The sequence below is a fragment of the Saccopteryx leptura genome, chromosome 1 (genome assembly GCF_036850995.1).
Source record: "Saccopteryx leptura isolate mSacLep1 chromosome 1, mSacLep1_pri_phased_curated, whole genome shotgun sequence".
Lineage (NCBI taxonomy): Eukaryota > Metazoa > Chordata > Mammalia > Chiroptera > Emballonuridae > Saccopteryx > Saccopteryx leptura.
In genome coordinates, this window is record NC_089503.1 from 312,345,126 (window position 1) to 312,360,231 (window position 15,106).

The 15,106-nt window shown below is 45.0% G+C and overlaps 1 protein-coding gene across 4 annotated transcripts in view; it reads right to left on the reverse strand.

The window, feature by feature from the left end:
- MRTFA (myocardin related transcription factor A) overlaps positions 1 to 15,106 on the reverse strand; it is a 128,458-nt gene that overhangs the window by 16,470 nt on the left and 96,882 nt on the right. For all 4 annotated transcript variants that reach the window (XM_066358482.1, XM_066358481.1, XM_066358480.1 and 1 more), the window contains exons 3-5: positions 6,114 to 6,169; positions 2,974 to 3,049; positions 393 to 554 (exon numbers count right to left, since the gene is read on the reverse strand). In XM_066358482.1, the coding sequence (XP_066214579.1) occupies positions 393 to 554; positions 2,974 to 3,049; positions 6,114 to 6,169 (294 nt within the window). The remainder of the gene's footprint in view (positions 1 to 392; positions 555 to 2,973; positions 3,050 to 6,113; positions 6,170 to 15,106) is intronic.

The window sequence follows — 15,106 nt, forward strand, 5'->3', positions numbered from 1 at the left end:
GAAAAGTAGAATATATGGGCAAAGTGCCGCACTCCAAACAGAGATGCACTAATAAAAGGAAACAGTAAGGCACAGATTCCTAATTTCTGGCATCTCCATACATTCACACACGTCAATCTCGGTATCAAACTCCACTGTGAGAAAGGAGGAAGTCCTGAGTTTATAGAGATGAAGGTGGACATAGGTCTGTTATTTACGTAGTTATTTTGGCATGGCGCTGACCACTATGGCCACTGGCACTGTCCCAAGCCAATGAAACCTGTTTTTCAGGCTCTTTGTACTCTGTTCCTCAGTTCTTAAGTTGAAGCAAGAAGTCAAAGGGCAAGAAGCCCAGACCCTGTCCCCCTGCATCTGGCCTGCAAGTCCACACAGGGTGTCTGGGGCCTCCTCACCGATGATGGCTTCCTTCAAGCTAGACTCCACAGGCAGGATGTTCTTCTCCACCAGCTCCATGGGGCCAGGCCTCTGTGCAATCTTCTCATTGAGGTCATCGGCCAGTCTGGCTCTCTTTAGCTTCAGCTGCTTGGCCTGAAGAGAAGGTTCAGCCGAGGTCTCTGCCCGTGGGAGAGAATGGAGTGCAGGAGGATGTAGGAATGGACCTGGTTTTGCCCTGGGCACTCCAGAGCAGCTCTCCTTCCCTCTGGGGAAGGAGCAGAGACCATCAGAATGCAAAGTGCATCCCAGGCAGAACAGGGTGGCCCAGCTTAAAGTTTCACAAGGACAGAAGAAGGGGCCCCAACTGTGGGCACTGTGTGGTCACACACAACAATAGCCACCAGGCCCAGGCAGGGCCAGAGGATTCTCTGAGGTGGAGCTACAAAGCTGAAAGAGCACCAGACGATGGAGTGGTCTCTCCTCTCCCTCAAGCCTGCTCTGTTAACAGGGACAATTCACTCCCTGCTCTGGGCATCAGTGTCTTCATCTGTAAAATGTGAAGTTCAGACTAGGAAGGTTCTCTTTCAACCCCAAAGATAGTTCAAAACTAAACAACAAAACAGGATAGATTCATATTGCTTTCAGCAGCCTAAACCTTTCCTTCATTAGAAAGTGGGAAGAAGTGTGTGATTTTACTTATACATCACAGGTGCTCACGTACCGTATTTCCCCATGTATTGTATAAGTCAGTCTCATGTATAAGACGCACCTCAATTTTGGGGCCCCAAATTTTTTTTTCCTTTCCTTTTTTTTTTTTTTTAAATTTTTATTTATTCATTTTAGAGAGGAGAGAGAGAGAAAGACAGACAGAGAGAGAGAGACAAGGGGGAGGAGCTGGAAGCATCAACTCCCATATGTGCCTTGACCATGCAAGCCCAGGGTTTTGAACCGGCGACCTCAGCATTTCCAGGTCGACGCTTTATCCACTGCGCCACCACAGGTCAGGCCTTAGGGCCCAAAATTTGAAAAAAAAATTGTATTACATAAAGTTATTGAACTCAAGTTTTATTCATCATAAAATTCATAAACTCGGCCCTGGCCGGTTGGCTCAGCGGTAGAGCGTCGGCCTGGCATGCGGGGACCCGGGTTCGATTCCCGGCCAGGGCACATAGGAGAAGCGCCCATGTGCTTCTCCACCCCCCCTCCTTCCTCTCTGTCTCTCTCTTCCCCTCCCGCAGCCAAGGCTCCATTGGAGCAAAGATGGCCCAGGCGCTGGGGATGGCTCCTTGGCCTCTGCCCCAGGCGCTAGAGTGGCTCTGGTCGCGGCAGAGCGACGCCCCAGAGGGGCAGAGCATCGCCCCCTGGTGGGCAGAGCGTTGCCCCTGGTGGGCGTGCCGGGTGGATCCTGGTCGGGCGCATGCGGGAGTCTGTCTGTCTCTCCCCGTTTCCAGCTTCAGAAAAATACAAAAAAAAAATAAAAAAAAATCATAAACTCTTCATCACTGTCAAAACTCCCATCCACCTGACCTGTGGTGGCGCAGTGGGATAAAGCGTCAACCTGGAACACTGAGGTCGCCGGTTTGAAACCTTGGGCTTGCCTGGTCAAGGCACATATGGGAGTTGATGCTTCCTGCTCCTCCCCCTTCTCTCTCTCTGTCTCTTTCTCTCACTCCTCTCTCTCTAAACAATCAATAAATAAAAAATATTAAAAAAAAAAAGTTAAAAAAAAAAATCATCAGTTTAAAAAAAAAAACAACTCCCATCCATTAGCTTGTCCTCATCTGTGTCTGATGATGAATCACTGTCTTCAACAATGAGGAAAAAAACAAGTGCAAAAAAGCGGGAAATGCAAGTAAAAAAATCTACAACTACTGTATAAGACACATCCAGTTTTTAGAATCCAAATTTTTTGAAAAAAAGGTGTATTTCATACATGGGGAAATACAGTAAATGCTGAGTGAGTGAATGAATGAATCAATGAATGAAAAAGAAAGCAAATGTATTTTTATAACAGATTTTGGAGGAAAAAATTTTATATCAAGAGTTGATAAGCCTGACCATGTGGTGGTGAGTGGAGGGAGCGTTGGACTGGGACACAAAGAACCCAGGTTCAAAACCCCAAGGTCACTGGCTTGAGCCCAAAGGTTGCTGGCTTGAAGCCCAAGGTCTCTGGCTTGAGCAAGGGGTCACCTACTCTGCTGTAACACCCCCCCGCCCCTGTCAAGGCACATAATAAGAAATCAACCAATGAACAACTAAGGAGCCACAACAAAGAATTGATGCTTCTCATCTCTCTCCCTTCCTGTCTGTCCCTATCTGTCCCATTCTCTGACTGTCAAAAAAAAACAGAGCTGACGAGATCCAGGGCCACCACATGGCTGTGGGAGAAAAGGGTGAGTCAATCCAGCAGAATGTGCTTCTCCAGGAATTCCCAAACCCAGGGGTGGCAGCCACAGCACTGCTGTGTCTCCATGGTAAGGTCTGGCGTGCCCACTGCCTACAGAAATGGGAGTAATGAGAAAGGGAAGAAGTCTGGGTGGTGAAACGGTGAACACACAGTGAGGACAAAGGGTTAGAAGCATTTCCGTTCCAACACACCTTCCAAAATGTGCATCCTGACCAGCTCTGATCTCTCCGGGCGGGAACGAATCTTCCGTTTCAGATAGTCCTCTGTCTATAGAAAAAAACACATCAAGAAGCTCTCAAATCCAGGTCACAAGCTTATGACATGAATAGGACCAAAGAGCAGCTGTGGCTGTTGGTCACCTCCACAGCCCCCAGGATCTCAGGTCCGAGACTGCAGGGTTCTGAGGCCTGGGGAGGCCCGGGCAGGATGCATCCGCTTCCAATTGCACCTGCCAAGGGCACTATCCATCAAGACCATTTGTCATTCTGACAGTGAACTACTGATGTATTTGTTAAAAATCTATTATTTTTACTGTAATAAAATATGTTCATCAAATAAAATGGAAGATTACAAAGTAAAACAATAAAACATCTTAGTCATCCACTGTTAATATTTTGGGATATTTGTTTATAATCATTCTTCCATGCAGAAGACAAGTTTAATTTTGCAGAGTTGTAATCATACTGAATATACATTTTATATCTTGTTTCAAAACATTTTCATGATCTCATAAGTATTTTCCACTCATTTTGAAAAACTGCCAAATGGAATACTAATTCTGATATATGGTGTCATAGCTTCAGTTCCTTAAAGTCCAATGTCCTCATTTCTGCATTTCTGAGACCAGGCAAACTAAACCATTTCCTCAACAGTCCCAGAGCCACCCCACTGCCTGGCGTTCATGTTACACTGTATATAATGTAACCCCAGATCTGACTCCAGGACCTGGGCTCTAAACCTCTGCACCAGAAAATTTCAAACCATAGGTCAAGGTCATTAGTGCTCAGGACCAGCAGAGGAGGGGTTAGGACAAGGTAGGGCGGGGTAAGGTAGAGCCCAGTAGAAAGAGAATATAAAGTATCAGAGCACACTGCATGTAGTAAAGACCTGGTTCTGCTTTGCCTGGCCCTTGTCTGCTGCCTGAGCTCTGATGGGGCAGCCTGTGCCAGCCCTGGGGTGGTACTGAGCTCTCCAGGAGACGGTTTAAAGTAGCTGGGGGCCTGGGGCCTACTACCCCATCTTCAGGGGGCTGAAAAACTTCTCTGGCTGCTGTGGAAGATGCTAGAACAGGTGTTGGACACTGCAGGCCTTCACCGCCATCAGAAGGAGGTGTATTTTCTAAGTCATCTGAAGGAATGAGCAGTGGCCAAGGCCACAGCAGAATACAGAACTGATTAAGAAAATACGTAGAGTCCACAGACCAAGGCGTGAGTACTAGCTTTCCCACTTCCCAGCTAGACAAATTACTTCACCTCTCTTAGCTGCAGCTATAAAACGAAGATAATAACACCTAATTCATAAGAGCTAGTATAAGCATAAACAAGAAAATGATATATTTTCACATATAAAAGTGCTCAATAAAAAAGCAACTGCTTGGCTCCGGCTGGCTGGCTCAGGAGTAGAGTGTCGGCTCGGTGTGTGGATGTCCCGGGTTCGATTCCCAGCCAGGGCACACAGGAGAAGTGCCCATCTGCTTCTCCATCCTTCCCCCTCTCCTTCCTCTCTGTCTCTCTCTTCCCCTCCTGCAGCCGAGGCTCCATTGGAGCAAAGTTGGCCCGGGCGCTGGGGATGGCTCCATGGCCTCTGCCTTAGGCGCTAGAATGGCTCTGGTTGCAGTGGAGCAACGCCCCAGATGGGCAGAGCATCGCCCCCTGGTGGGCTTGCCTGTTGGATCCTGGTCGGGCGCAAGTGGGAGTCTGTCTGCTGTCCCCAGCTTCTCACTTCAGAAAAATACAAGAAAAACAACAACAAAAAACCCCACAAACAAAACAAAAAAAAGCAACTGCTCTAACTGGCTCGTATTTACTCCCTGCCTGCTTGAGAAGCAGTCCAGGAAACGGTGCCACGCCATACAAACGGGCTGGGGTGCGGGCCAGGCTGTTCTTTCTCTGCCCTCTGCTGTGTTCTCTAACACTCTGGGCACTAAAACAGTGTAGTTTGCTACTGCTTTGGTTCCCAGTACCCATGGCCTCATTCTTCTCATTTACTTTAAGAATTAGTCATGATTTTCCTTAGAACAAAAAATAAATTAAAAAGGTAAGGCAGTAACAAAAGTCTTGGAAATAAACATTTCAGTCTCTGGGTGTTAGGGTACCTCAGTCTGTGGCCCTCCCTTGGGGAGGTTCTCTTCCCTTGTCTTTTACATGAAAGACAAAAGTGAAGAAGATGAGAGGGGGAAGCATATTCTGGCAACTTCCCGATCTCCACCCACACTGGGCAGCAGACTATCCCCCTGAGGCCCCCGAGGGAACTGAAACCAAGAGGGGACAGGCAGCAAGCCAGGTACTAGAGCATGAACCTGGGCTCAGAGTGGGGCCCAGCTTCTGCTTCCACAGCCTCAAGTGGACACTGGTTGTTCAGGGCACATGAAGACAAGTGAATGCCCATCCTGAAGAGGTGTGGGCAGTGTAGCCATCAACATGGAGGGACCACAACTGGTGTTCATGTCCTAACATCCACAAAAGGTTAAGGTGGATTTAAAAATGGGAAAATATCAGTGGTCTCCAAAGCAACAGGATCAGTGATCATTACATACTCTTAAATGAAGTAAAGGAGAAAACTCATTCTGATCATGATCCGTAAGCTGGGAGATGGCTAGGGGTGGGGATAACGTAGAAAAGGCTGCATTTTCTATTTAGAACTGTGAGGCCCTGGCCAGTGGTTCCATGGATAGTGCGTCAGCCTGACATCTGGACATCCTGGGTTTGATTCCCAATCAGGGCACACATGAAGAGCAACCATCTGCTTCTCTGCCCCTTTTCCTCTCCCCCTTCTCTCCCTCTCCCCATCCCACAGTCAGTGGCTCAATTGGTTTGAGCATGGCCCTGGATGCTGAGGACAGCTCAGTTGGAGCGCATCAGCTTCAGGCACTAAAAATAGCTCAGTACTCCAGCATCAGCACCAGATGGGGTTGCTGAGTGAATCTCGGTCAAGGTGCATGCAGGAGTCGGCCTCACTATCTCCCTCCTCTCACCTTAAAAAACAAAACAAAACAAAAAAACTGTGAGGCAAGGGCTAACTCTGGAGGCGTGCTAGACTGGAAGGAACATAACTAGCAATGAGGAGGCTCTGACAATGTTCTTTGGAGGTCCTCAAAAATATGGTGCCTTACCCTGGCCCGCTCCAAGCTCCTTCTCTGTTCATGAAATGCAGCTGGACTTTTCAAAGCTGTTGGGAGAAGAATCATAAAATAATTGCTTTATTAGTGAAGCAGCATGTCAACTACTACAATTTACTGTGGAGAAAGCTTCTTAAATTCAAGGTTATTTTAGAAGTACTATTAATATCAGCTGAAATGAAGAAGAAAATGGCACCCTAGAAAGCATATACCTTCATGGTTCAGCTACCCCACTAAAACAACTTTAGCTACTTTATTCCTAATGGGAGTAGTCACTGTCCCAAGTTTGGGTTCTATAAAGTATACCCACTGAACATAACTTTAAAAAATCATCCTGGGCCCATTAGCTGTATAATCCTCATTGATTGGTCAACCTCCAAGAACAGCTAGCAGTGGCCTCACCTTACTCTCAGGGAGACGGGGAGATGGGGACCCAGACAGGATCAGAGCTGCCTGTGGGGTCCACCTGACTTCAACCTCATGAAGAACCACAAAGTGACCAAACTAAATGGGGCGGTTAAACAAAAAAGATGTCTACTTGGGTGCCATTTCCTTCTTTACTTCAGCTGATAATAATAGTGTTGCTAAAACTGACATCAATTTCATCTCTAAGAACTAAAGGGACTTCACAGTGATTGTACGTTGGACCCTAGTACACACACTCAACCAGCAGCTGACAAGAAGAACTCACTGCAGCCCCTGTCAAGGACTAGGACCACAGCTCTCAACTCAGCAAACAATGCTGAAGGACCTTACACAAATGTGGCACCTTGAAGAGAACTTGGCTATAAAGGACAAAGGATGAGATGGGATACCCTGAAGATAAGAGGGGAAAGGCCTGACTCACTTCTAGTAGGGAACAAGAGCAATAATAGAGATATTTACAAGACAGTGGTCAGTTTCACTTCTGCTGCCCCATAGAACTTCAGAACAGCTGTGAAACTGTTTGAGGAGATAACTCTTGCTGCCTGCTGGCTGTGGTAGGAGTGCAAGGGTAGAGAGATGCTAAAAGTAGCAAGAGCATAGATATGACCCTATCCTGCCTGAGCCTTTGTACTTCCTCCCTCTATTCCAACTCCCCTCACGGGGTGGGGGGGGGGTGGCCCTCAGCAACAGCAATACCAGAACAAAGCTCCAAATGTCCTAGGATTACTTTTTTAAAATTATTTTTTAAATCTTAGCATAAAAAAAGAATCTTAAAAGATCAGTTGAGAGCCCACCCCATCTTCTAACACCAGGGGGAGCTCTAGATTTAACAAATGAGCTCTAAGAAAAAAATAGCACAGGCTTCCTTGCCAACCAACCAAATATTCCAGGGCACTATCCAGGCTACCCCAGCTCTGCTCTGGGGATCTTGTGGCATTCCTGTGGGTAAGCAGACAGCCCCATGCACCTGCTTCTCGTGGGTAAGGCTAGTTCAACTCCAAAATCAGTCTCCAAAAGCCCTGATACGCAGGAATCTGTACTAGACATGACGAACCAGCAGGGAATGAACATGCAATGTAGCTTACTCTCACCTCAGAGAGTTTATCACATGGATGAAACAGTAGGTTCAAAGAAAGAAAGAGAAAACAGTGTCTGCCCCACCCCACCCCCAGCTTCCTTTCTGCCTTATTTTTCTCCATAGTACTCAACACCCGCTGCCATTCTTTACAGTAATACACATATCTTTCTTATTTATTTTCAGCCTCCTACCATTAGAAGCAGCTTCATCAGGTCTTGACAGGGGTTTTGTCCTTTTTTTTTTTTTTTCATTTTTGACAGTATCCCCAGTATCTAGAGTACCCAGCACACAATTCATCAATGAATTAATGAATATTCTCTAAGAAATGGATACAAAGTATACACGTGACAGAAAAACTAGAGGGTTCTGTGGTGGAGTGCTAAATTTTCATTTAGACGGCCAGAATGATGGCTGTCATCTGGGTTTAAAACCTCACAGAAGTCCCAGATAGAAAAGGCATTCGTGTTCTTTCCTGGGATCAACTGATTACTACTGGTGTGACACAGGGTCTGACTGCTTTGGGGTCTCATTTTCTCCTTCTGTAGAATGAAAGTCAGTCTGCCTCCCAGAAATCTTGCAAGAGTCATACAAGAGAGCAAGCACTCTGAGTGGCACACTTACCGACGCCTTGAAGGTGCTGCTGTCATCAAATGCAGGGACTGCATTGAATCATGGATTCGATTCCCACAGGCCAGGTGGTTTCTGAACCACAGCCACACACTGTCTGTCTAAAATCCCAGCTGGCTTGCTGCCTCAACAACCTATATTGGCTATCCCAAGGGCTAAGGCACAAATCCAACTTCTGGAAAAACAACTAACAAAGCCCAGAATTTGGTGGAAGGGAAGTGTATCATCTTCATGTTCCAGAAGGATGATGCAGCACTAATGGGGTTAAGTGACAGGTGAACTGGCTGTAGTCAGTATACATATGACCTCCTGTTTGGTTCCATTGAGTTAAGGAAGTTTTCATGTAATACCAAGGAAGAGATTGATATTTACTGAGTGCCTACTTGTGTAGCAGGCACTGTTCTAGATATTATAATAGTCCTAAAGATGCCATGTGGTAGGTAATATTACATTTCACAGATAAGGACAGGCTCAGGAAGGGCAGGAAAGGCTAGTCAATGGCAAAGTTAGGATTACAACCTAACTCTGTCTCACTCTCAAGTCAGAGTTCTTTATAGTCCTCTTCGTTAGTTTCTTAACTTCTTCAAAAACTAGAGAACAATGACCCTATTGGATGGGGAGGCAAGGATGCTTCAATCACACATATTGCTGAGATGTAGGGCTCAGGGCAGGCAATGTGGAAAGGTCAGCTCAGCCACAGTATGGAGCACAAAGAGGTGTACAGAAGGCTCTCAAGAGGGGTTCAAAGTGACCACAGGCACAGAAAGCCATGGTTCAAAATCCAGGGCTCCCTGTGGAACTTAAGGGGTAGACTTCAGCACTGATACCAGGAGATGAACTGGGAGAGAAACGAGAAGACCAGAAGAATTCATTATCTGCTCAGGGCCTAGTTAAAGAGAACCAGAAATGAGAACCAAGAAAAGAATTCAAGACAATAATTACCAACCCCAAAATACAGTTTAATTTTGTAACAACAGCAGCAGCATTATAATTTCATCGAATCCTCTTAACAACCTGGTGGTAGGAACCGATATTCCAATTTTATACATGATAAAACCAATACTGCAGCAAGCTGTGAGGTCATTCATCAAGTGGTAGACCCCAACCCAGTTCTAGTTCTGTTTTCCCTTTCTTACTTTTCTAAACCTTCAACAACTGCATTTCTCTTAGTCCTTGAAGAGTCCACCCACTTTGTGCTGCTCTTTCCCCCCTTCTAACTCTGCTCTATTACAGCAAGGTCAGCAATTCAATAGCTAATTCTAACAGGTAAAAGGGGCAATGATCCCTCTTTCTTTCAGGATATGGTCAAGACTCCCATAAGGCACTTCTCAGGTTCATTTGAGGACTGGAGCTGAGGCAGCCAGTGCTCGTAGTACACTGGGGTGTAGGGTTGAGAGGGCACCCCTATGCATGTCCTGCCAACTTTGTTAAAAGCCACCACTGTGGAGGACAGGAAATGTCAGGGTGACAAAAAGGTAATCCTTGGGCTTTCTTAACATAGGAGCAAATGGCAGTCATCTCTAGCTTCCATGCTTAGGGGATGAAACACAAGGAAACTCAGCAAAGTAGAAAACAGGTTTTAAACTTTAGGCTTCTGCTGGTTGTGGAAAAATCCATTAGACTCAATGTTAAAACCCATGAATATGTTTGACCAGGAGGGCTCATTCATCTTAGACCTCCACCTCCCTCCTCTGTGTTGCCTTCATGGTTTTGTCAGAGGATCCAGGAGCCAGGATGTTACTCAGAAATTTTTTCCCCAGAAACTCTTAGAAGGCAGTCTCTGAAAGAAAAGCCCCCAAAGCTCACTGCAAACCCCAGGGATGTGCAAACTATACACAGCAGTAGACATTTCTGGCGTCAGAAGGCAGTTCTTGATCCTCTACTCCAGGGGTCCCCAAACTACGGGCCTGCGGGCCACATGCGGCCCCCTGAGGCCATTTATCCGGCCCCGCCGCACTTCCGGAAGGGGCACCTCTTTCATTGGTGGTCAGTGAGAGGGGCACAGTTCCCATTGAAATACTGTTCAGTTTGTTTATTTTAATTTACTTGTTCTTTATTTTAAATATTGTATTTGTTCCCATTTTGCTTTTTTACTTTAAAATAATATATGTGCAGTGTGCATATGGATTTGTTCATAGTTTTTTTTATAGTCCGGCCCTCCAACGGTCTGAGGGACAGTGAACTGGGCCCCTGTGTAAAAAGTTTGGGGACCCCTGCTCTACTCCCACTGCCTGGGAGCTGCTTCTGTCAGAACACTCACATAGCTCGATGTGAACAATGGGAAGTGTGCAGCACGTCCTGAAAGGAAAATAGCCAAGCTCCCCACAAAAGTCAAATGCACAGAAGTGGCTCAGAGGTGTGGCATTCTTAATCACAGTTTCAGTTCTAGATGTGGGTCCCACCCCTGGTTGGCTAAACCACCAATTCATATTCTGATCCCTCTCTCCAGCGCCCATTTTCTTTCTCCCCTTACACATTTGCTGCACTAATTAAATAAGGTCATTGTGAAATAAAAAGAGAGAAATGTTTTCAACTTTCTTTTTAAAAATATAGTCATCCTTCAGTAACCATGGAGGACTGTTTCCAGGACTCCCCGCAGACACTGACTACCCTATATAAAATGGTGAGGTATCTGCATACAACCTAAGCAATCCTCCCTTATACTTTAAATCCTCTCTAAATTACTTATAATACCTAATACAATGCAAGTGTCACATAAATAGTCATTATACTGTATTGTTTAGGGAATAATGACAAGAAAATGTCTGTACCTGTTCAGTACAGATGCAAACATCACCTGGTACATGTCAGCAACCACATGACATTTTTTTCCTGGACAGTTTTAGCCCAAGTTTTGTGGAGCTCATGGATGCAGAACCAGGAGATAGGGAGGACCAGCTGCATTGCCATCCACTTCTATGAGGGAGCTCAAAGCTGTGCTTGGTGTGTCCACAGGCTCTGGGGCTCACAATGCAGTACTCTGGGACTGAGCGCTTTTGAATTAAGCTAGCACTGAGGAGCAAGTATGAGGACCTTTGAAAACCAACCTATCACATTAATTTAGGACATTAAGTAGCACTGTCCTACCACTGGCCCCAGTTTTATTTTAATATGAAAGTAATTGAAAGTCTAGGATCCATAAAGCAGTTCTGGAAATAAATCTCAGCAAGAAGGATAGCAATTAGCCATCCAGGCTTATTTCCTTATCATTATCATTAAGAAATATTTACGAGGTACCTGGGTCTGAATGTCACTTTATTAGATGCTGACATAAACATAATGGTTCTCTGCCTGACCTGTGGTGGCGCAGTGGATAAAGCATTGACTTGGAACGCTGAGGTCGCTGGTTCAAAGCCCTGGGCTTGGCCGGTCAAGGCACATACAACAAGCAACCAATGAACAACTAAAGTGAAGCAACTATGACTTGATACTTCTTGTTCTCTCCCCTCCTCTCTCTGTAAAATCAATAAATAAAATTTAAAAAATAATAATAATGGTTTTCATCCTGCCAGAAGCTCTCCACCAATTCTGTATTCAGAGGAACTCAAAGGCTAGGAACACAGTATAGTTAACGGAGGTCAGCAGACTACCATGGTCCATGGAGCCCCTCTTCCAGGCAGGCCTGCTGGATCTTTTTCCACTGCAGAAGCAGTAGGTATACACAGCACATCGTGGGGACCGTGTATGTGTGGGAACAAACATATTTAACAACCTAGATGTGTAACTAGAAACAGACTCATCCATCTACTATCCAACAACCAATTCTTAAGTAACTACAGTTAAGTCCTCACTTAATATCATGGATAGGTTCTGCAACTTTAAGCAAAACGACACATCATGAAAGAAATTTTACCACAGGCTAATGATGTTAACAAGAATTCAGTTCCTACAGCATCTCATCAACATTATAACAAAATGATGCTGAGTGAAGCAAAGGTCCCGCTATAGTACGGTAGCTACTGAGAACAAGAATATATAGTCCAGGTTCCAGCTTTCACAGGCAGCTCATGGTCTGCTTAGGAAAAGAAAAACAAATAATTACAATACAGGATGGAAGTACAATTGTAGAAGTAATTTAAAGAGCTACATAGGACAAAAGAGGCAACATTCAGCCTGAGGGAAGTGTATGAACTTTCCAGACAGATTTCACAGAGAAAATCCAAATGAACAGAATAGAATCACCACAGGCAGACAAGGAAGAGAGCTGGCAGGTCATCTGAAGCTGAAGCTGAGGCTGAGGCTGAGGCTGAGGCTGAGCAAGAGCAAGAGCAAGAGCAAGAAGGGACAAAAGTGCACAATTTCAAGGGTGGAGTGAGGAGTTCATGTGGGGACAAAGAGGCTGGAAGGGGAGGCAGGGCCCAGCCCAGAAGAGCGTGAATGTATTAATGCAGGGACTTCTGTACCTGGGAAGATTTAGCAGACATGCTTTTCTCTATTCCTCCCACTAAGTACAACTAAAAACTCTGCACACTGTATATAAAACCAGTATCAGCACGTTCTGAAAGGTGGAGAGAAGGCAGACTGGCTGAAGAATGACACAGCGGTGAGTTTCCTGGGTTTCCTTTTGCCTCCTACACCCCAGACCTGGAACTGAAGAAGTCAACCATCTGGAAAATGCCAATGAAAGCAGACCAAAAAACCCCCAACAAAATTCTCACTAGTTAAAGGGCCAGGGAAAGGGCAGCCTAGCAAGACTAAAAACTTTTAGACAATAATCATTCTATTCCAGCCAGATACCAGGAGAAAAACAAAAAAAGCAAAAAACGTGGTCTCACCCCCACCAGGAAAGGCCAGGTGAAGGCCAGCCTTCTCTCCTTGCAAGGCTGTAATGAAGCACCCTAACACCCCTGGTCCAGTGGTGTCAAAGAAGGCCAGGGTTGCATGGAGGGAGGCAGGGGAGTTATTTCTAACTTGATGTTTTGTGTTGAAAAATAAAATGAGCAGAAGCACACCTGGTAATTGGCATAGATTCATGTCGCCTCCATGCCTACACTCAAAAGCTCTGCTTCCTGCGCCCCTTTTTAATTTTTAATTTTTCAAACTCCCAAATGCCAAAAGAATAACGAACAGCCCTATAACTTTGACCTAGATTCACCAGTTATCTTTTAGTCACATTTGTTTTACCTCTCTTTCTCATCTGCACACAGGTCCACACAAATGTCTGTTGTTTATGGAATCATATGCAGGTTAAACACAGATAGCAGTCACTTTTCATCCCTAAATTCTTCAGTACACATTTCCTAAGAACAAGGACATTCTTTTACATAACTAAACATCTTTATCACACCTAAGAAAGTTAATATTAATTCAATAATACAACCTAATTTATAGTCCCTATTTGGATTCCTCAATTGTCCACAAAATGCCCTTAATAGCTACCCGATTCCGACCCTTGCCATTCTGAGATTTAATCAAGTCACACACTATATTTCCTTATCTTCTCTTTGCCACAGCCTAGAACAGTACTCACAATTTCTTCATTTTTCATGGCACTGAATTAGGTATCTAAGCCAGCTGTCTTGCAGAAAGAATGTCCTATATTTTGAATTGTTTCCTCAAGATTTAGGTTAAATATTTTTGGCAAGAAGACTACATAGGTGATATGTACTTCTTAAGATCAGGAGGCACACAATATCATCCTATCCAACCACTGACGGTGCTAAAAGTTTTAAAGGTGACACCAGAGCTTTTTACCCTTCGTAATTAATATGCTATCTGTGGGGTGACATTTTGAGGACATGTTAAAATCTTGTTCCCAAACCACTATTTAGCTAATAGTTTTAGCATCTACTGATGATCCCCGCCTGAGATCAATTATTACAGCAGGAACTGCAAAAAAATGAGAGTTGCATTTTTACAAGATTACTCTAGTAGCGGCCACGTAGAAGAACAAAATGGAATGACTAGGTGAATGGTTGTGCCATTAACACTCCCAGACTGGAGATACAGGAGGATAAGATATGGACAGAGTGAGAGAACTGTTCAATTTTGGGCGTGAGTTAACTGTGAGATATATTATTAAGAGATGTGCAAGTGGGGGGTGGGAGGTGTATACACATATCTGTGCATACGTCATCATCTAGGGATAAGGGGATGCAATATGTTGAAGCAGAAGATAATACAATACTTCCCAGGCTGAATATGAGGAAATCACAGAATTTGAGCATAGGTGAAGAAGAGAGCCCAGGACAGGAACCTGAGGCTAACAGGAGGGAGAGGGTTAGGCAAAGCAGATGTCAGGAGTAAGCTTCAAGAAGGGTGTAGGCAAAAAAAAAAGAAGGGTGTAGGCAGAAAGAAAGAGATGTTAATAGTGAGCAGGCATACAAAGTAAGGCTGGCAAAGTCCAGAGGATTATTTATACTTAGGACATGGCTAGTGGACTCAGCTATACCAGTGGGTTGGTGGGGACAGAAACTAACTACAACTGGACGAGGAGTATGTGGTGAGAAAGCCGAGTCCAGAGGTTTATATCCCCGAGAGGTTAAGATGTACTAATAGTTCATTACTCATTCACTTTCCCAACAAGTATTTATTGAGAGCCCCAACGTGTCAGACTATGTTCTGGTGCTGGCATACCCATGTTTTCATGGAGCTTACAGTCTAGTGCAGCGGTTCTCAACCTGTGGGTGGCGACCCCGGCGGGGGTTGAACGACCAAAACACAGGAGTTCCGATGGCTTTAGGCAACCCCTGTGTTTTGGTCGTTCGACCCCCGCCGGGGTCGCCACCCACAGGTTGAGAACCACTGCTCTAGTGTTTATAAAACAAACAACACAGTGGGAAGTGATACTATGAAGAAATATTAAGCAGGGTACAGAAATAGAGAGTAATGGCCAGCAGCAATTCATATGGAATGG